Consider the following 23,123-nt stretch of genomic DNA (forward strand, 5'->3'; position numbering starts at 1 on the left):
GTTGAAAGTATAGACACAGATTACTTTTTTCTGACCTTTTGCACACAGATGTACACATTTTTAACTAGTCACTTTTGCCTTGGAAAACTGAAGGGTAGCCCTTGGGTCACCCACTTGTTCAAACCTGCAACTATGGACCTTGGAGTTGTCCAGCGAGTTTAGCTCTCAATAGGAATTTGTTTGCAGGAACTGTAAGAGCATAAATTGGTGATCAGTGCTCAGTATTTTCAGTTTATAAAGATCAATAAAGACAAGATCTGCCGCTGAGAGGCTGTTATAAAAATTTCTTAAAAGAGAAAAGGAAAGGGTTACAAAGAATATTGCCTGAAGAGCAATCACAAAATGGGCATGCTTTTTCTTGAATCAGTACAAGAACAGCGTCAGAAGAATCTCCCTAGGTATGGAAACCATATTCATGGCCTGGGATAGGCTTGAGCTTTACATAATGTTAAAACTGTTCAAGGCAAAACAAACCTACATGGGTAAAAGAGAGAACTGAGCTATTTGGAGAGCTGTCTTAGCTGCAAAAGGGATTTGTAGGTTCTATTGCAGTTCTGAGGAATTACTGAGACCATGAATGTCAATTGATGGAAAAGGAATAGATGTGGAAACACTGAAGGTTGGCTAGAGAGAGAGAAAGAAACAAGAAAATGTGTTTTTGAAGAATGGAGGAACCAGATTTTCTTTGCTCCATATCTAGAGATCAAGAGATTGTAAACCAGCCATTGCACTGTGAGCGGAACAGTGCTCATGAATATGAAGGGTTGTACTCTGGAGGAACAAGATAAATGTAAATTAACGCAAGGGAATGTATTAGTTGGATAATGAGTGGGAAAGATGTGAATGATGAAAAGAGAGAAAACATACTGGGGAACCCTGAATGAACTATAAATGTGTCAGAGGATGTCAGCTACAAAACCCTGATTTGAGAAGGAATGAGACATTCATGAACAGAATTTTGCTGAGTGTGTGGAAAATTGGTCCAAAATGAGCAGTACCAGATCTTGTCAAAGACTCGCCCAAGAATAGTTAATCACCAGAGTGTTCAAGAGCAGAGTTCCAGAGTATGTAATGTTGGCAACAAGACAGCGCTGAAAACCTTGCTGAAGATGATTTATTAAGCCAGAGCTTTGGGTGATGGATAATTTGAAAGTTAGCAAGTACAGAGTATTAAAATCAGACTATCTGTATAAAGTCCCCAGTTTATTATTGCCATGGGGTTGAATTACCAAACAAGCTTCCCTTTAACATCAGTAAGCTGTCTTAAGTAAACAAGCATCCCTCCTCAATTTATTAAGTGTATTTTGCATTCCTTTTCAGAGGACAGAGAAACTCTTGGAGACCATTGACCAGTTGTATCTAGAATATGCAAAGAGGGCTGCTCCCTTTAACAATTGGATGGAAGGTGCCATGGAGGACCTGCAGGACACCTTCATTGTTCACACTATTGAGGAAATCCAGGTGAGCATTGATCAATGTGATGGTTGTCCATTTTGGACGCTGTCATTTCTTTTTCCAAAACTGGCAGTGACCGAACAAACTAAGAGTGCATGTCAGGGAGCCCAACACAGGACACCATCCACTGATGCATTTAATTTTGTATCTGGCTGTACAGATGCAAGATTAATTAAAACAGACTTTTAAACTGCTCTCAGTGAGTCATTCTCACGTGGTACGTCAAATAGAGCCACAATAAAGAGCACTCCCACATGCTCAGAACAATGGGAGCCTGCGTCACTTAAACATTAAAAAGCTTCATTTGCTACCACCCCCTTAAATTTATTTGAAAAATGAACATATTTATAAACTAAAACAAAAATTAAACCTGCTCGATAATTTGTTGCAACCCTGTTGGTTAAGACGTGCATTTAGTACATGTCACAATAACCATCAGCTCATTTTTCTTGTATTATTCAGATTGTTGTTAAATAAAAATCACACTCAACCTTGTTGTATCTGTATCTTTTCCTTAGCCAATTAATCTGTATGCTGATATTATGTCTGTTACATCTGACCAGTTGAGAGCAATGCTGTCGCGCAGAAGTAACAATTTTCAGCACCGCACTCTCCAACAGATTTGATGCCTGTCAAACCTCTTCATAACCGACTGTTTTCTTTTTTAAAGCGTCTGCCCTGTACCATCCAACATTTGTATTTTCACGGTTAGATTTGAAAGATTAACCTTAGACACTTCTCTTGGGGAACCGTGCTGGCAGAGGGACAAACCTGATTCTCTCCTGACCGGAATGCTCTTCAATCAAATCATTCTCCAAATTCAGAGAGTTGACCCTTTTGAGAGGCGCGTTTGAATGGTAGACGGCCATGTTGTGAAGGCAGCAATCGTTTTGCTTAATTGGCGTCTGATTTGCATTTCACATCCAAACCTGATTTGAGTTTAAAGTCCAGGCGCAGGGATGAGAGCTTTAACAGTTGCTTCCCACCTGAGGTATCTTGGACATGCGGAAGGCGGATTAGGATTGGTGAGAGCGAAATACTGCAGACGCTGGAAATCTGAAATAAAAACAGAAAATGCTGGAATAAACTCAGCAGGTCAGGCAGCATCCGTGGAGAGAGAAACAAGAGTTAACGTTTCTCAAGAAGTCATGCGGACCCGAAACGTCAACACAGATTAGGAGTGTGTTGCCATGCTTCTCTGCCACCTCCCCACCCCTTATATTAACATGGGAGAGGTGGGAAAGTGGTCACTCTTCATCGCTTCACTTTAGCTAGGCATTTATGGCTTCCTTCACTGTCGCTGGGTCCAAATCCTGGAACTCCCTCCCTAACTCTGTGGGTGCACCTACACCACATGGACTGCAGCAGTGCAAGAAGGTGGATCACCACCACCTTCTCGTGGGCAATTTGGGATGAACAATAAATGATGGCTTGGCCAGTGACTCCCACATTCCATAAATTAGTTTTTAAAATTGTTGTTGGAGGCTGCTTGAAGCTTTTGATGGAGAATTGAGGTGAGTTGTGGAGACCAGCTTAAAAATTTCTGTTGCAAAGCTCTTCTGGCAGATGAATCTACAAAATAATTTCACACTATTTAAGGCTTTCCTCTCGCCCTCTCCCTCTCGCCCTCTCTCTGTGTGAGGTACAGGGCTGTATTTTCTGCAGCCCATTGCAGCAGTAACCATGGCAACTGGGCCTGCTTAACTGCGGGAGAGGCCCTGCATCAGCCTCCCAGCAGTGGGGAAACTCCCCCTGATGAAGTCAGAGGGTGGAAGGCACTGACGTGGGATTCCTGGCTGCTGACAGTGGGATCTCATTTGGGCTCATTAATGAGCTCAATTGACACCCATAATCCCTGAGCCCACAATGGTGACTCGGGGATTAAATGAGGGCCGCGCAGTTTTACCACTTCCTCGAAAGGCCACCTAACCACCCTCTCGGCTCTGCCAGCGGCTTCCTGGGGGTTCCCCTCCTAGTCAGGCAACTTGTGCCCAATTGAGGGACCCGGCATCGGGAAGGGAAGTAACCTCCTGAAAGCCAATGCCTGCCATCCCCCTCCCTTGACTCCCACCACTTTGACCCCATCACACCATCGCTGGAATTTGGACTGGGATCCCTCGTCAATCCTAGCCTCTGCTGGGTGCATTACCAACAGCTGCCACTGCCCCTGCTGGCGCTGGTGTCAATGAGAAGCTGCCGGCTTCTGATTGGCCGGCCACTGTTGGCAAGCAGGACAATCACAGGGAGGACCCAAAGGTGCTTACCTAAGTGCCTAAAAGGCACTTGCTTCCATCGGGCCTCCCATACGGGACTGATGGGGTGTTCCCCGCGGGCTCCCTAACCGGTGTGTGAGAGCCCTGTCAGCCTGACAGCATCATGTCCATATTGTCACTAAATACAGGAATTGTTTGTGTTGTAGTCCATTCAACATGCAGGTACATGGAGAACATGCACAAGAATGAAAGTTAGTTGTGTATATGTGTTTGCATGAAATTCCCCCATCGTATGAACGTACAAAATAGGAGTAGAAGATGGGGCTGAATGGCCTACAAACTTGCTCCACCATTCAATAAAATCATGGCTGAGCTGTTTGTGTTTTGAGTTCCACATTCACATCAACCCTGATAACCTTTGATTCCCTTGCCTAACAAGAATATGACGTGCGATATTTCGTTTGGCGCGCGCGTGCTGAAGTTGGCTGCGCGCCTGCCGATAATTGTAAGGCCATTAACGAGCTCATTAGCTTGAAATTTACGCTGCCTGTCCTGCCGAGCGGTTGGTGGGCGGGCAAAAAGGCCGCGCGGCTTTTACATTTTTTTTAGGAAACCTCATCCACGAGCAGGATGAGGTTTCCTAAAGCTTTTCCAAATTGAATAAAAAATTTTTATTTTTTTTTTTTGAAAAATAAAACCGTGTCCCATCTCATGCGTCACATGAGCGGACATGTTTCGGTACATTTTTATAGCCTTTAGTAATGTTTTTTAAAAAGTGCCTCAATCTCCCTGAGGCCGCTCCGTGCTTCGGGGATTAAAACGCTCTTTCACGCAGGCCCACAAACTGCGTGCCCAGGCCCGCTCTCTCTCCTCTTCCCCCCCACCCCCACCCCTACCTGCCCAGGCAGTGCTCAGCGCTGCTGCTCACGACCCACGCAGGGTGGGCCTTAATTGGCCCGCCCACATGAAATCACGGTGCGGAGCTAATCACGGGCGGCAGTCACCTAGCCCACCCGGCGAGGGCAAATTTCTGGCCTATGTCTCCTTCACAACACACTCTCCCACCTATCTTTGTGTCGTCTGCAAATTTAGCTACTATGCCTTCACTCCCCCTCATCTAAGTCATTGGTGTAAATTGAAGAAGCTGAGGCCCCACTGTCTGTCTAAGAAATCACAAAAACAACTTGAACTTAAACAGTAACTTTTACATCTTCAGGAGAGTCACTGTTGCTTTGTAGACAGCTGATTTGAGCACAGCAAGGTCCCTACAGGAGGTAAATTAGATAAATAACCAGTTAATCTGTTCTGCTGGTTTCGCTTGAGGGAGGCATGTTGCCCAGGACATTAGGCAATGCTTCTTTTCAGTTAGCGTCATGGGATCTTCTGTGTGCCCCAAACAGAGTACCTGGTGTACCTCCCAATCAGAAAGGCAGAATATTCCGCCACACAGCATTCCCTCAGTTATTAACTGCAGTGATATGCTCCAGAATAATACTCTGGTTCTGGACAAGGATGTTCCCAGCTTGGTTTATTTCATGCTTCTCAATAAAGATAAAATAAATTGTTCAATGCCTTATTTGAAATAGAATTTCATATAAATCCACCCCAGCTTATCCAAATGGCTTTTGGTGTCAGTAATATTTTGTTGAGCGCTGTGGCAAGAGACAGACTACATATGTACAGTGACAACATGTACAGCTAACACACCTGTTCCTGTATATGTTTTTATCCTCATCATTGCGTTCATCGTTCATAATTTTTTTAACTGACTTGGAAAGTCTTGGCCAGCCATCTGTTCTTGGTGTTGTAGAGTAAATATTGTAGGCAGTGCTTCTTTGGCTGGCTGCATCTTGGCTGACGTTCAAAATTTGTGATCTCTACCACCAAGAAGGACAAAGGCTGGAGGCACAAGCAAACACCACCACCTCCAAGGCCCACACCATCCTGACTGGAACATATTTCACAGCTCGTCACTGCTTCAAAATCCTGGAATTCCCACCCTAACGGCCCTGTGGGAGTAACTACACCACATGGTCCACAGCAGTTGAAGAAGGCAGCTGACCACCACCTTCTCAAGGGGTGGGTAATAAGTGCTGGTCTTGCCAGCGAGGCTCACACCCCAAGAATGAGCTTTTTAAAAGGCACGCGTAAGGTTGAATTTTGATGTAAAATTCCTTCCCATTACGTTTTGTTGCCAATCCCCCATTTTCCAAGGTGGCTTGAGACAACTGTGAGAAGTCCGAAGCCACATCATAAGGCGTTTAATAGTTGGTGTGGGACTGGAGTCACTTGTAGGCCAGACAGGGTAAAAGTGTCAGGTTTCCTCCCCTTAGGGACATTAGAGAACCTCATTCCTTTTCATTTTTACAACAGCTCGACAATGGCCACTTTTACCGATACCATCTTTTCTTAACTGATTTCAAATCCACAACCTGTAAGGGTGGGAATGAACACCTTCTCTGAATAGTTAGTCTAGGCCTCTGGATAACAAATCCAGTGCCATGGCCACTATGCCACTGCACCCCATGAGGTAAACAATATGTTTTCCCTATTAATCTTCAGCCAGAAGTGTCAAGTGGATGATCCATTTCAGCTTCCTCCGGAGGCCCCAGAATCACAGATGCCAGTCTTCAGCCAATTTGATTCACTCCACGTGATATCAAGAAATGACTGAAGGCGCTGGACATTGCAACGGCTATAGGCCCTGACAATATTCCGGCAATATTACTGAAGACTTGCGCTCCAGGACTTGCCGTACCCTTAGCCAAGTTGTTCCAGTACAGCTACAACACTGGCATCTACCCAGCTATGTGGGAAATTGCCCAGCTATATCCTGTACACAAAAAGCAGGACAAATCCAACCCGGCCAATTACCGTCCCATCGGTCTACTCTCGATCATCAGTAAAGTGATGGAAGGGACCATCAAGTGGCACTTGCTTAACAATAACCTGCTCACTGATGCTCAGTTTGGGTTTCCCCAGGACCACTCAGCTCCTGACCTCATTGTAGCCTTTGGTCAAGCGTGGTCAAAATAGCTGAACTCCAGAGGTGAGGTGAGAGTGACTGCCCTTGACTCAATGCAACATTTGACAGAGCGTGGCATCAAGGAGCCCTAGTAAAACGAGAGTCCACGGGAATCGGGGAAACTGGACGCTGGTTGGAGTCATATCCAGCACAAAAGAAGATGGTTGCGCTTGTTGGAGGTCAATCATCTCAGTTCCAGGACATCACTGCAGGAGTTCCTCAGGGTAGTGTCCTAGGCCCAACCATCTTCAGCTGCTTCATCAATGATGTTCCTTCCATCATAAGGTCAGAAGTAGAGATGTTTGTTGATGCACCATGTTCAGCACCATTCATGACTCCTCAGACCTAAAGAAGTCCGTGTCTAAATGCAGCAAGACCTGGACAATATCCAGGCTTGGGCTGACAAGTGACAAGTAACATTCACACCACACAAGTGCCAGCCAACAAGAATCTAGTCATCGTTCCTTGACATTCAATGGCATTACCATCACTGAATCCCCCATTTTCAACATCCTGGGGGTTACTATTGCCCAGAAACTGAACTGGACTAGCCATATAAATACTGTGGCTACAAGAGCAGGTCAGAGGCTAGGAATCCTGCAGCAAGTAACTCACCAACTGACTCCACCATCTGCAAGGCACAAGTCGGGCGTGTGATGGGATACTCTCCACTGGCCTGGATGAATGCAGCTCCAACAGCACTCAGGAGGCTTGATACCATCCAGGACAAAGCTCACTTGATTGGCACACCATGCACAAACACTCACTCGCTCCACCACTGACGCACACTGGCAGCAGTGTGCTCCATCTACAAGATGCACTGCAGGAACGCACCATGGCTCCATAGATAGCACCTTCCAAACCCAAGACTGATACCAACTAGAAGGACAAGGGCAGCAGACACCACCACCTGGAAGTTCCCCTTCAAGTCACTCATCATCTTGACTTGGAAATATATCGTCGTTCCTTCACTGTCGCTGGGTCAAAATCCTGGAACTCCCCTCCTAACAGCTCTGTGTGTGTACCTACGCCATATGGACTGCAACGGTTCAAGAAGGCAGCTCACCACCACTTTCTCAAGGGCAATTAGGGATGGGCAATAAATGCTGGCCCAGCCAGCGATGCCCTCATCCCATAAATGAATTTAATAAAAGAGGAATGAAAGTTGTTTAAATCTCCAATTGCTGTAATACTTTCAGTATTTCTCAAGGAAAGCAACAAGAACAATGAGAGTTGGTTAAAATATATTACTATATTAGGGAAAGTTGGCAAACATGTTCTCGACAATTAGTAAAGTCCAGTGATTTTAACATGCCAAGTCTGGGGGAAAATGTTGCTGAGAACTGTTGAGCATATTTAAGTCACAGTAATAGCTTATGATGGATGAGTTTCTCTGTTTACTTGTAAAATACCAGATTAGTTCCATTAGTCTAGTTACAGCTTTTATAATTGGCAGACGCCTTCAAATTCTCAGCTCTTAATTGTATTGTTCACTCTGGAACAGGGCTATGGAAAGTCAGAAAGCCTCAGGTTCATTTCCTGGTCTGCACTAAGTTAGCGGATCTCAACGAGGGCAATTCTGAAGCCAGTGGATTACGGAGGTGAAAAATAAGTTAGGGCCTTTACTCCAACCACACTCCAGTGAATACATGTTGAGTGAAGACTGCATCCAGTCCAGCATCACTTCACTCCCCAGGCTCGTGATTAATGAGTGACCATTTGACAATGACACTTGGTAGCGGACTTTCCCAAAGAGCCTTGTTTCAGGATGGGTCAGTAGCACCAGGAGTGGATAATTAAAAAGTGGAAGCCAAAAGATTTAAGCAAGGGGAACTTTAGAGATGACAAAGTGATAAGTTTCCATTAATTCCTGTGCAGCTTAAGTTCCAGGGAAAACAAATGATTCTTTGCCTGGAGATGTTCGAAGCCCAATGTATCCATATAGTCAGTGTGATTAACGTTGTGTTCCTTGCCTCTTTTCCAGGGATTGATCACTGCTCACGAGCAGTTTAAAGCTACTCTGCCTGAGGCAGACCGGGAACGCCAGGCTATCCTGGGCATACACAATGAGGTGTCAAAGATCGTCCAAACTTACCATGTCAACATGGCTGGTACCAACCCTTACACAGCTATCGCCCCGCAGGATATTAACAGCAAGTGGGAAAAGGTGAGAACAATGTTAAAGTTATCAATTGTGTAGTGTTGAAGAAAAGGACAGCTGCATTCAAAATAAAAGTAATACTGCAGCAAGGTGTCACTTCATTTTGCACTAATACCTGACTTCTGATTGCAGTCTCGTTTGGCGTTCAGCTTCCCATCCTGATTGTCCACACATAATGGAACTACTTGCGTTGGCCTTGACCGTTTAATTCTGTTCCATAATTTGATTTGTCCCCATGTACCAAGCCTTGTTCCAAAATTATGTTTTGACACAAACCCAACACAGTCGCACAAGATACGTTGGCTGTCTATCCACCTTACCTGAGGGTGAACAAATTCTTAACAGAATATAGCTACAATACATCATGTACAGAATGAAAGACACTGTGTGTATCTCAGTGGTGGCTTTCATTTGGATTTTGGCTGCGTGTCAGACTTTTGAAAACTTTGGAATTTAATCTCTGAGGAAACAAAATGTTGGTGAGATTGTTTCCAGCTGAGTGTGCATTCTTTTGTCCTTCTGTAATCTACTGAAGGAACTGATTGCAGCTTTGCAAGTCTCCAAATGAAAGAGCCAGTAGCCAACTTCCTAACACACTGCACTAAAATCTCCAATCTGTATTCCACTCCAGATTAACTTGTCACCATTTATTTGGATGAGGATTTGCATGACATGGTAAGGATTTTATTGCTCCACGTTAACGTTTTTTTTTGAAGGTGCTGAGTGAGATGGGTGTGCCATAAGATGAAGATCCCTCTGCTCTGCTCCAACAATGTGCCCTCACTGTTGCACCTCCAGCCCGCTGCACTAATGACCTTTCTAACTTCCGCACCAGCCATCCTTATGCTTCGTTAGCCAAAATAACCAACTAATTTAGATAGTACAACTGCTGACTCATGGATGGTTTTGTGCAGTGGAAACATGACCTGGCCCTTTGTGCCTGGGAGCACACCAGCTGCTTACAAAATTGATAGATTGGTAAAGGCCAGCTGATCCATCAAGCTTGCCTCACATTCAAGCTGACTAGGGCATCAAGCCTAAACATGCGCTCTCCAGTCTTGAAGCCATCTCATCTCCTGAGGCAAAAAGAAACAAACCTAGGATCAATAAGGGAAGAAATACTTTAGGTGGTGGGGGAAATCTTCTTGAACTACCTAAAGCGATCTAAACCAGTCACAGAGATCTTCTGGATCAAGTGCTATCTATAAAGGCAATTTCCTTCTCGATTTGTTGGTCTTTGCCGCAGTTAAGAACTGGCCCATCTTCCTCTTGGAGGCATAGAGTCCTTATTTTTATTTTTTTCCCACTTCCTCCCTCCCTTGTTGACCCTTTGAGAGGATACAGTTTTCCATAGAGCGGTTTCTTTCTAGTGCCTTGCAAAGTGTCCATTATTCAGGTGTGACTCTTGGCATTGAATGGCTTCCGCTGTGAAGAATATCCCAGTTGAAGCTGACCCTGGCTCCATCTGAGGTCCACACAGATGCACTTCAAACAGAAGGCACTGGAAGACAGTTAGAACTGGGTATCCTGGGAGCTCTTCACTTTCTTCCCTCACCCAAGGGCACTGCACATTATTGCATCCCAATCTGCTCTGGTCAAGATTAGCGAATTCAACACAGATGAAGGGTAAAAGCAAAGGGGTTGTATTCAAATCAAGAGCAAGGTAACTATCATTCAACTACTCCGGGCTGGATTCAAGGTGAAAAGAGAGTGTTAGACCACCCAGCACCCCAATCAATGTAAAATGCATGTAGATGTAAAGGAAGAAATTTACTTCTATTTGGATTTTTATCCCGTTTAAAGGAATGGGTGTAATATCCAGTGACTCACATGATGATGCTTTGTTTTCAGGTTCGACACTTGGTGCCACAGAGGGACCACGCTCTGATGGAGGAGAACGCCCGACAGCAATCCAATGAGAGGCTGCGGAAACAGTTCGCAACACAAGCCAATGTCATTGGCCCTTGGATTCAGACAAAGATGGAGGTAAGACCCCAAAAGCACTCCAAGCTGACTGAAGGACTGCATCATATTATTGATGGCGCTATTACAGGCACTTTGGTAGCTGTATTATTGATGATGGAGCTGTTACAAGGATTGTGATAGCGATTTGAATTAAAGTAAGAAATTGAATGTATATAATCCCTTTCACAACCTCAGAACTTGGCAAAGCTTTTGGCAGCCAATGATGTCCATTCTTTTTTTGAAGTGTAATGACTATTATAATGTAGGAAGAAAGACAACCAGTGTGTGCGTGCTTACAAGGTCCCAAAGACAGCAATGACCCAAATAATCTGTTTTAGTGATGTGCTTTGAGAGAGAAGCATTGGCCAGGATAATATGGAAAACGCCCATGTCCTTCGTCATATAGGACCATGGGATCTTTTACCTGAGAGGTGAGATTAGCCCTCGGTTTATCATCTCATTCAAAAGATGGCCCCTTCTACAGTGCAGCACTCCCTCCGTACCGCAGTGAAGTGTCAGACTCGTTAAGGGGGGGGCAGATGACAAAGTGGAGTTGGGACCACAACAACCAGATCAGCCATGATCCTATTGAATGGTGGAGCATACTCGACAGGCTGAATGGCCTCCTTCTGATCCGATGTTCCTATTATGTCCTTTCTGATCCATAATGAGTTTTAAGTTTGTAGTTACTATTTGGCATATGGCCATGCTTTATGTCTCCTTCAGTGTTAGATGTTGGTCTCTCTTCTATTGTGAAGTATCCTCATCTAGTTGGCTGGTTTTTTTATTCGTTTGTGGGATGTGGACATCGTTGGCTAGACCAGCGTTTATTGTCCATGGAGAAGCTGGCAGTGAGCTGCTGTTTCGAACCGCTGCAGTCCATGTGGTGTAGATACACCCACGGTGCTGTTAGGGAGGGAGTTCCAGGATTTTGACCCAGCGATAGTGAAGGAACAGCGATATATTTCCAAGTCAGGATGGTGAGTGGTTTGAAGGGGAACTTTCGGGTGGTGGTATTCTCATCTATCTGCTGCCCTTGTCCTTCTAGATGGTAGTGGTCATTGGTTTGGGAGGTGCTGTGTAAGGAGCCTTGGTGAATTCCTGCAGTGCATCTTGTAGATGGTACACACTGCTGCTACTGTGCACTGGTGGTGGAGGGAGTGAATGTTTGTGAATAGGGTGCCAATCAAGTGGGCTGCTTTGTCCTGGATGGTGCCTCATCCAGGCAAGTGGAGAGTATTTCATCACACTCCTGACTTGTGCCTTGTGGATGGTGGACAGGCTTTGGGGAGTCAGGAGGTGAGTTACTCACCACAGGATTCCTAGCCTCTGACCTGCTCTTGTAGCCACAGTATTTATATAGCTAATCCTGTTCAGTTTCTTGTCGATGGTAAGCCCAACAATGTTGATAGTGCAATTGTACAAATTTTGATTAGGTTCTGGAGAATGTACATCCATACTTAATGAAGTTGTTGTAAAATTAAGGGTAAGACTTGTACTGTTTAAGCATTTTTGAGTTCCGTGTGGTTATCCCTCTTGTACAGCACCCACTCCTTTGCACAAGAGGGCAGCAGAGATATTCACCACATCACCCTGATCCTCATCTCTTTCTGGTCACGTTTGTAGGAGATTGGCCGTATTTCCATTGAGATGCACGGCACACTGGAGGATCAACTGAACCACCTCCGACAGTACGAGAAGAGCATAGTCAACTACAAACCAAAGATCGATCAGCTAGAAGGTGACCATCAGCTCATTCAAGAGGCACTAATCTTTGACAACAAGCACACCAACTACACAATGGAGGTGAGAAGCTTTTAGACCCCCACCCAATGCAGCTCTGGGTCCCACATGCCGAGGCACCCTGTTTAATCCTTAACATCTGTAGTTTACACTCAAAGCTCAGGTCCTCGTGTGGTCATTTTATGATGTTGCGCCAGGTGCTTCTGCTGATTTGGCGATGACTTTGTTTTAAGCTGTGCAATGTTTTTCAGTGTCTCAAGTGGTTTGCCATTTCCTTGGTCCTATTTTTGTTCTCACAGCTACTCTTCGTCATTCCTGGCTTGTCTACCTAGGTCCAGTTTGTAGATATGAATTGTGGGACTTTTAATCACGGCCTTTAACCCCTCCCACCTACCCCTCCTCGCGCCCCCCAATGAGAATGGCCTCCAGACTCGGACACTGATGCAATCCAACAGGTAGCCAGCCCTCATCCACACAATACAGGACGTTGTATATGCCAGACTTGAGGAACAATAATCATTTTGCTAAGATGCAGCATATATGCTGTAAGCCTAGTGCCTACCAGAGCTAATCTTCAAATTTAGCAAGTCCTGCATCCTTTTTGATGGATCTGTGGTTTTTTTTTTTAATAAATTCTGCTTAAGCACATTTTTTTTTTCAATAAAATTATCAGATATGAAACATGTTTCAGAATGATTCATCAATGTTTCTTTGAGATGAGCCACATAACTAGGATCTTGGAGGCCACCCAATCTAAAAAAACTAAATTCTCTATATTTTGTTTTTATTCTTTCATGGGATGTGGGTGTCGCTGAGAAGGCCAGAATTTGTTGCCCATCCCTAATTGCCCTTGAACTGAATGGCTTGCTAGGCCACTTGAGGGCAGTTAAAAGTCAACCACATTGATGTGTGGGCCAGACCAGGTAAGGACGGCAGATTTCCTTCCCTAAAGGGCATTAGTGAACCAGATGGGTTTTTACGACAATTGAGGATAGTTGTCATGGACACCAGTACTGAGACTAGCTTTATATCTTCCAGATTTATTAATTGAACTTGAGTTCCACCAGCTACTGTGGTGGGATTTGAACCCATGTCCCCAGGCCTTTAGTCGGGGCTTCTGGGTTACTAATGCAATGATATTACCACTACAACACCATCTTCCCTGGAGATAGGCTATTTTCCTTAGAATTTACTCCAATAGTTTTGCTAAATGTGTATTTTTAACTTGATGAGCAGTGGTGAGAGGGGAAGATGTGTTGTGGTCACTTTCTCATCCTGTTGTTCCTTACCTCCCAAGCTCTGATTTCCAGCAGTCATAGCCCAATTTTTGTGGATTTAGGAACAATAATTCAGTAGTTATCCTCCCATCTGCTTTGATTACAGCAACATTTGTTTGCTTCAGCGTTACGGTACGCAAGTTGAAAGCATCGCATTTATAAGTTGGCCCTCCTGTGAGGGCCACCATTTTCCTCAACTAGCTGATGACCAGCTGAAGTGATGTCAATGTTTTAAGACCAGGGAAATAAAAAATAACAATCGAATCAGAATGATCATTGATGATGCATCCACTTTCTGTTGCCTTTCGGCTGGTTTTGAAACAAGCAAGGTTGTCGAAGATGCGATATTGAACATTCAGGAAGCCCCAGCTACTGAGGCAACTCCTGCTAGGCCCTTTCCCTCTCACCATGTTGGCAACTGGGGAAAGCTGATGAAAGAGGAGACACGCCCAACTGTTCCAGTTTGAATGGTTTCTCGGTTCTTTCTTTAAGGTTACTGTTGATCTGTTTTAAGGTGCAGATCTGCTCAGGAAAGCGCAGAGAACGGCCTTCAGTAAGAGTAGCAAATTGAGTTGTGAGGAGAAGCCATGGAGAATGCTTTAAGCAGGTGTACTAATCTCATTGACTTCCTTCTCTTTGTTTCAGCATATCCGTGTGGGCTGGGAACAGCTGCTCACCACCATTGCCAGGACAATCAATGAAATCGAAAACCAGGTCCTGACCAGAGATGCAAAAGGCATCAGTCAGGAGCAGATGAATGAGTTCCGGGCCTCCTTTAATCACTTTGACAGGGTAAGCTAGCAGGTTTAGTTTGCTAGCAGTGTCTGTGTGTGTGTGTGTGTGTGTGTGTGTGTGTGTATTTAGCAGAGAAATGTACTCCATTTTCTTGCCTGAGGACATTTGATTACAGCGTTTTCTTTCAGGAGACAGGAGATACTTTTAAAGGTAGAGTATTTGCCATGGAAAGTAAGCCCTATTCAAATGGGAGGCACCAGCTGCTCCTGAACTTCAAGGGACCAGGTGAATAGGCCAAAGAAAATATGCTGTGCTGAAGATCGATCCAAAATTTCGATACAAGATAAAGGCCAGGATTTTCTGGCCCCGTCATGGTGGGACCCACCACGGGAGATTTGGCAACCCAGCCAAAAGTACATTGACATTTGACAGGACCGGACGATCCCAGTGGTGGGCGGAGCCAGTAAATGGATGTATCTACTTGGACTTCCTGAAGGCCTTTGACAAGTTGCTGCACAGGAAGCTGCTCAATAAGATAAAAGCCCATGGTATTGGAGGGAAGGTACTAGCATGGATAGAAGATTGGCTGTCTGGCAGGAGGCAGAGAGTGGGGATAAGGGGGTCCTTCTCAGGATGGCGGCCAGTGACTAGTGGAGTTCCGCAGGGGTCAGTGTTGGGACCACAACTTTTCACTTTATACATTAACGATCCAGATGAAGGAACTGAGGGCATTCTGGCTAAGTTTGCAGATGATACAAAGATAGGTGGAGGGACAGGTAGTATTGAGGAGGCGGGGAGGCTGTAGAAGGATTTGGACAGGTTAGGAGAATGGGCAAAGAAGTGGCAGATGAAATACAACTTGGGGAAGTGTGAGGTCATGCACTTTGGTAGGAAGAATAGAGGCATAGACTATTTTCTAAATGGGGAGAGAATTCAGAAATCTGGAGTGCAAAGGGACTTGGGAGTCCTAGTCCAGGATTCTCTTAAGGTTAACTTGCAGGTTGAGTCAGTAGTTAGGAAGGCAAATGCAATGTTGGCATTTATTTCGAGAGGACTAGAATATAAAAGCAGGGATGTGCTGCTGAGGCTTTATAAGGCTCTGGTCAGACCACATTTAGAATATTGTGAGCAATTTTGGGCCCCGTAACTCAGGAAGGATATGCTGGCCCTGGAGAGGGTCCAGAGGAGGTTCACGAGAACGATCCCAGGAATGAAAGGCTTAACATATGAGGAACGTTTGAGGACTCTGGGTCTACACTCGATGGAGTTTAGAAGGATGAGGGGGGATCTGATTGAAACTTACAGAATACTGAAAGGCCTGGATAGAGTGGACATGGGGAAGATGTTTCCATTAGTAGGAGAGACTAGGACCAGAGGGCACAGCCTCAGAGTAAAGGGAAAATCTTTTAGAACAGAGATGAGGAGAAACTTCTTTAGCCAGAGAGTGGTGAATCTATGGAATTCATTGCCACAGAAGGCTGTGGAGGCCAAGTCATTGAGTGTATTTAAGACCAAGATAGATAGGTTCTTGATTGGTAATGGGATCAAAGGTTATGGGGAGAAGGTGGGTGAATGGGGTTGAGAAACTTATCAGCTATGATTGAATGGCGGAGCAGACTCGATGGGCCGAATGACCTAATTTCTGCTCCTATGTCTTATGGTCGAAATCCCACCCAAAGTAACTAATCAAATGTTAAGACTAAAGCATGCTTCATTCATTGAGACATGAATTTCTCAATCCTCCTTCCATCCTGAAGGTAGAGATACCATGCTAGGGTACAGTTTCCATCAGCAATGATCATTCTCCATGTGTGAACCTAGACAGCAGCATTGTCAGGCTGTTTGACTGCAGAATGGGGTCACAATTTCTAAACCCTCACCATACATATGAGCCAGAATATTACAGGGTGGGTCTGTAGAGTAGGGGCGGCCTGTAAAATTCCCTGGGTAGCCTTCCTGCCCACTCCCCAACCTGTCCACAAATTTACAGAGGTGGATGAGGCCTAGGACAGCCTTCCTGTCCTCACCCCAATTGGGGTCCATAGGCAGCCAATTATTGACCACTTCAATTTTGAGGCCAATGGTTGGCGTTCAAGGGCAGAGGAGAAGCTCAGCAGGAAACTCTGCTTGGGCCTCAGTTGGGAATGGGCCATTGGGAGTGGTTGGTTTCTTCCAGCGCTGGCCCCCTTTACAGATCAGCCACTCCAAGGTCTGATCCGCCCCCCCCCCCCGTTCCCGGTGGCACTGCTGGCCCTGCAAAGCTGCCGGCCAATCAGATTGGCCGACGGCTCTGAGACAGGACCTCCCCCGAATGTAGGGTGTAAGCTCCACCTCCAGCCAATGAATGCTCCACAAAGCACGGTTGGCATGGATGCGTTCCCTGGAAACCTTTTCAATGGTGGGTCGGGAAACTCCACCATTGAAAAGTCTTGCCCATGGACATCCAGAGGTTCAAATGCATTAAGCATTTGCCCACAAATATTGCCAATGGCAATCTTTCAAGCGCAGTGTGCATGTTAAAAACTCATCTTGATACAAAACCTAAAGGTAATAGCAGTCCTTTAGTGCCAAGTGTCTTTAGCTCCTCTGCTGTTTTTTTTTCTCTTCTTGCCTTCTCCCTTCCCACAGAACTTAAATTTAAAGTGGAATCACACTCTGCTGCCTCTTGACTCAGTGAGTAAGTGTCAGGAGATCCTGAGCCCCACAGTCCAGGAAGGTCAGTGATTTGATCCCTGAACGGAATTAACTGGCGCCCACAGCTGAGCCATTTTCAGCATCTGTGAACCTGGGAGGGGCAAAGTCCGCCATGGCTTTGTTTCTGATCATTATTAAGTATCTGGAAAAGTGCATGTTGACTTTGATTGGAACAGGATCATGCTCTGCTCCTGCGTCCTCCCCCACCCCACCCCCTCAACACCCTCCTGTTTTCCTCCTCCTCTCCTGCACTATCCACTCTGTTAAACTGCTGCCAATACTGTTCAGGCTCACACATGAATGAAGAATGACCATTCCAATGAGATAGAAGGAGATTATTGGCATCCCTGGCATCAAGTAGAGGGGGCCAAAAGATTAAACAGCAGGGGAGTGGGGGTTGGGGTGAAATTACCTTTTTAAACTAGGCTTCATCCTAGAGTAACATAGCGGTGAAAGCATTTAAGCCTAACACAGGCTCAGTATTTGACGTTTATACTTGACTCTTATGGTTGGACTTTATAAGATCTTGAAGAGCTGCCAAGTGTCCATTATCCATTCAAGATGTGTAATTAATGAATGATTACATTCCGGATTGAGATGGAGTGAAAATAATTAAGTTGACAAGTCCCTAAGTAGTTTGTGAAAAGGAGAACTGCCTTTTGGGGGAAGAGATGGTTTCCTCTGGCTGGGGGATCCACAACATGGGGGCCACAGTCTCAGGATAAAGGACCGATCATTTAGGACTGAGGTGAGGAGAAATTGCTTCACCCAAAGGGTTGTCAACCTTTGGAATTCTCTACCCCAGAGGGTTGTGAATGTTCCATCGCTGAATACATTTGCAGCTGGGATGGACAGATTTTTGGTGTCGCTCAGGGAATTAAGGGATATGGGGAGTGGACGGAAAAGTGGAGTCTAAACCCAAGATCAGCCATGATTGTATTGAATGGGGAGCATGCTCAAGAGGACATATGGTCTACTCCTCCCATTTCTTGTGGGAGGACAAGAGTGAATGGCAAATAAGTGGAACAAGAAGTAGGCTAGTCAGCCCCTCAAGCCCATTTGGCACAAATGAAGCATTTTCACCTTCAATATTGCACAAAAATTGGGCTTTTTCATTTAACTCGGATGTGAGTGAAGTTAAGCTGTTGCTCCACTGAGGGGCAAGTACTTTATGTCACTGGGCCTTGATGTGTGGGGCTGTTGGCACAGCTTGCTGCCCTGGATGCTGAGTGAGAATCATGATCTGCTCCCTTACACATTATCAACCTGCTTGGTGCTAGTTTACAACCAGCAGGAGCAAAACTTGACTCATGATGAATGAATTTAGCTTCCAATTAGATTAAGAACAAAAATTGTGCAGGTTTGAATGCCTTTTATTTGTTTCTTTTTGTTGTACCTTCCCTGCACTGGTCCCTCAGCATCACGGACCATTTGCACAGTCAGCATTTAAATGCTTGTCCCAGTTTTCAATTTGTCCGGTGCCCCCGCGGAGTCGGGAAACTTGCTGAATAACGGATTGTATACCAAGGCTCTCATTCTACCATTCCACAGCGTTCATGTGGTACACTAGCCTCCTCAGGTTGATGCTCTGGGGAGCTGCAGGTTAGAATTCCCAATACTGTTGCATCGCTGATCCCGTGGACTCTGAGACGGAAAGAGAAGGAAAGTCATCACTTGTTTTTCTTGACAGCTGGGTCAGAGCAGCTTTGGCAAGCGCCAGGGAGGTGCTGTGCAGTTGGTGCATACCTGAGGAGAAAATAAAGGAATGTGTATGATTTATTTAAATAAAACCAACACCATGATGGTTGTGCAATTCTTCTCCTTGTCAAAATTGGATAATGCATTTCTATTGCGAGATTGTCGCTTAACAGTGTGATCAGTATAAGCGTTAACCCTTTGAGAACCGTTGTGTTTAATTCTTAAATTACTGAGAATATTAAGATCTGGTTTATATGTGATGTGCTTAATTTCTTGTTGTATATCATGGTGCAACTGTCACAGTACCCAGTAAGAGGCCTGTTTAATTGCTGCAAGTAGAATAACACATTGAGAAATAAAAAAAAATGAATGTATTTTTGATGTTGATTGAACACTTAGTTTTTGAAGAGTTGAGTATGTTTTACTTTGTATCTCTGACTGCACTTGCCTTTCTGTCACTGCACTGCTGTCACTGCATATCCTTGCCCCCGAGCACTGTGTCACTGCATTAAAGGATGCATCCGCTCTTGGATGTGCAGCTTTGTTAAATTCTATTGTACTATTGTATTGATACCTTGTTTGTTTTACAGTACTTCTGAATATTAAAACAAACTGTTCTTTCTAATGTCATGGATTTGACAGGAGACTGACGGGGATGAATTTTAACAATTATTCGCAAGAGGGAAATGGGGTGAAAAGAAACTTAATTGTGAATTCAAAATTGCCACTTATTATCCAGCGTCTGGAGAAGGCTAATTTTCCAGATCAGCCTGAGGCTGTAGGCATGCAGAAACAAGATGCCCTGTAGTGCCTTTCCACTTTTAAAAATAAATTTCAATTTTCTCCCTCTGCCTTTAAAAAAACACAATTATTTAATGTCTTAGTCTTCCCTCATATCAATATTGGAAAAGGTAAATGGGACCATGGACTGCCTTACTACACCTTCAGCACTCAGTGAATTAGCCAGGAGGATGTAGACGGGCAGGGAAAGGAGAAACCTGGTCAGGGTAAACTACTTCCCTTGTGTCATCCACTCCATTCCCATGGCAAACCCCTGCCCCTCCTCACCCCACCACCAGCCCTCAGCCTGAGTAACTTGTACTGTGATCACTTCAGGGAGCAAACCTGATAACAGAAGTAAAACACCATTCTCCTGAACCACCTTTGGACTCCTCTGCATGGGTAAATTCAGTGGTTAGCTTCAGAAGATACAATGAAAATCTTTCCTTTGAATTTTCTCAGAATTTCAAGTTACCCATTCGCATACATTTGTTCCTTTCTAGCTCTTAACTTGAAGTTACTCACCAATTGACCTCTTGTGATTAAGAGGGAATGAATTGTTAGTTTTGGTCCCTGTCAGACAAGCCACCGAAGAGTTCAGCTTTCTAGTAGCCTGGAAATGAAGCTAGATCATTTGGGACCATGATGTTTGAACCGTTGTGATGTCTAATTTTGTGCACTTTGTTTTCCTCTTTCCACTTGCATGACCTCCTCCCTTTTCCCCCATTTTTCCTTTGCATGCACGCCTTCCAAATATTCACTCTTTCCCCACCCTTTCCCTCACCCAACAACCGCTGTCTCCATCACCATGCATGGCGTACCACGTGGCATTGCCTAACCCAGGACCACTCTGGCACCCTCGGAGCAGAGGAGTTCAAAGCCTGCCTCATCAGCTTGGGGTACGATATTGGAAATGACGCACAGGTATTAACTGCTAATGTATGATGTGAAGTATTCCAATCCGATACATTGAATTAACTAAACTTGTGTTTTTTTTTTCTCTTTTTTTTTATCTGTCTTGACCTACTGTCTCTGTCTGTGATGGATTCTTTTTGTAACTTGTCTTCCCATTCCACTGTTGATTTTTCTCCATGAATCCTGTTCATGACTTCTGAACCACTTTGTCTGCCTTTCACCTATTTTGATCTCTCTTGTGTTTGTTCTTCCACTTTGATTCATCGTTGAAACGTTGTTCCATTTGGCTTGTCTTGCACTTTGCTGTCCCTTTCTTCTTGTCATGATTACCTTTCACTCTGCTTTTTTGTCCTGTTGGTGTCTCCTTCCTCCTCTCTCTGTAGAAGAGGACTGGAATGATGGACAGTGATGATTTCAAAGCTTGCCTTATCTCCATGGGTTACAATCTGGTATGGTGACTTCCCATTCTTTCTATTTTCATTGTATTAACGTCTGGTTCTGAAGCTGGGTGATGAATGTAAGCAAATCCATGTTAACTGGTGTTCGTTGTAGAAGAACATGTGCGCAGTTTAGTAACTTGCTTTATCCAGACACCAAATACTTGTGTTTCTTTCAGAGTCTTATTTAAGACTATTGAAACACTGATCTAAAGCTGCAGGGCCCCGGATTTTTCTTTTTGCTAGAACATTGTGCAGTACTACGTCTAGACCTTTGGTTTTCCAGTTCAGCAAAATGGCTGGTTCACTCTGTGGATTGGCCCGTGAATTTATGCCAACTGTAAAGTCACAGCAGAATCAAAGTCCACGACATGAGTAGGCACACTACTCCACTGTGGAAAATCTTAAGTACTTCATTACAGAAGCCGCTAGATAGGCTATTTTTAATGACTAGCTTCTTCAGCTTACATCATGTAACTTGCAAAAAATATAAAGTTGGAGCCATATAAGTTAGGAGCCCTGTTCACCCATAAGACTATGGATTCTGAGACAATGGGAGCATTCAAGATTGAGACAGATAGACTTACGTTAAGGCTATCTTGGGATGTGGACCAAAGTCACAAAAGTGGAGTTGAAGTGGAGGTCAGCCGTGATCTAATTCAGTGGTTCCCAAACATTTTTCTGCTGTGACCCCATTTTAATGCTTCACACTTGACATGAACCCCCCTCCCCAGAGCGAAAATTGGGGGGCGGGCAGGGAAAGCCTTGTTGAGTGGGGCAGGGGGTTCAAACGGCGGAGATACAGGCACAAAAAAAAAACGGCTAAGACACCAACCATTTTGCAGGCTCTGTTGGTGTCAGCGATCTGGCTTCGGCTCATTGGATTAGGCCAGGCACACAGGCGGAAAAAAAATGCACATTTAAAGGGGCCTCGCAGCCAATCCCAGGGCTGTCAAATTTGAGCTTCCGCTCTTCACTCGCCATTGCTGCCTCAGAACTCGTGACCCCGATTGCTCGTCCCGCCACCCCCTTTTTGGTGGGGAGGGGGGGGGGTCGCGACCCACAGTTTGGAAAACCCCTGATCTAGTTGAATGGTGGTGCAGGCCTCCCCACTGTTTCATGTGTTGTTATGTAAACATGGGACAACTAGAGGGCACTGCAGCTTTTGGATGAAGCAATTTGCACAAAACTGTATAGTTTAAATGTTCAGTGCAGTTTGTGTGTTTTATGTTTGAGAAGATGTTCAGGACCTCACTAATCGGTGATTGGAAAAGGGAAAGTTGAATAAATGTAACAAAGACAATTAGATTCTCAAAAAAAAATGACGAAGACACATGGAAGCAATTTCTTTTAAATTTTAATGAGGTGGCATCCTCTTGGTCTTCCATAATTAAAGATAATTGGCAGGAAATTAGACTTTCCTCATGCAGTTGTTATGATCTGCAGTGCAATGCATTGCCTGAACGGGTGCTGGAAGCAGAGTTAATGGTATCTTTCAAAAGGGGATTAGATGAACACTTGAAAAGGAGACATTTACTGGGCCGAAGGGAAAGAGCAGGGGAGTTACGACTAATTGGATAGTTCTGTCAAAGAGCCAATACAGATACAATGTATTGAAGAAGGGCCTCCTATTGTGCTGTATGATTCTACAAAGTATGTTCGACCTGTATCATATTAAAAAGGTGTGTTTAGATCTTTGGGAATTTCCTTTAACTCTCTAGACTCGTGAGTCTGGATTTCATTTAAATTCAGGTCCTAGAGTTGAAAGGGCAGTGTGCCAGTTGAGTGCCCCATACATTCCCCCATTCTGAGTGGATTCTTTTTAACACTTAATTTACTAAATGATCTTCAACATTCATGAATTCTCACCAATGGATCTGTGTCTTGCAAACAGAATGATTTCAAAACAATTTGTGGGACTTGGGAGTAGTTTTGCAATGGCGGCTCCTGTCACAGTGCCTTATTCAACAGAACAGAGGAACGGTGTGAAGACCTGCTCTCCTGATTTGTGGTGCTCTTCATATT

At 44.7% G+C, this 23,123-nt stretch overlaps 1 protein-coding gene across 5 annotated transcripts in view; it reads left to right on the forward strand.

Annotated features, from left to right (window-relative positions):
- actn1 (actinin, alpha 1) overlaps positions 1–23,123 on the forward strand; it is a 226,307-nt gene that overhangs the window by 197,879 nt on the left and 5,305 nt on the right. For 2 of the 5 annotated variants that reach the window (XM_041213976.1, XM_041213977.1), the window contains exons 14-19: positions 1,321–1,461; positions 8,678–8,860; positions 10,706–10,840; positions 12,446–12,625; positions 14,485–14,631; positions 21,045–21,110. In XM_041213976.1, coding sequence (XP_041069910.1) covers positions 1,321–1,461; positions 8,678–8,860; positions 10,706–10,840; positions 12,446–12,625; positions 14,485–14,631; positions 21,045–21,110 — 852 coding nt within the window. Of the gene's footprint in view, positions 1–1,320; positions 1,462–8,677; positions 8,861–10,705; positions 10,841–12,445; positions 12,626–14,484; positions 14,632–20,589; positions 20,671–21,044; positions 21,111–23,123 lie in introns of all 5 variants that reach the window. The other 3 variants (XM_041213975.1, XM_041213974.1, XM_041213978.1) reach the window with 2 other exon arrangements.

Source organism: Carcharodon carcharias, chromosome 20, assembly GCF_017639515.1.
Source record: "Carcharodon carcharias isolate sCarCar2 chromosome 20, sCarCar2.pri, whole genome shotgun sequence".
Lineage (NCBI taxonomy): Eukaryota > Metazoa > Chordata > Chondrichthyes > Lamniformes > Lamnidae > Carcharodon > Carcharodon carcharias.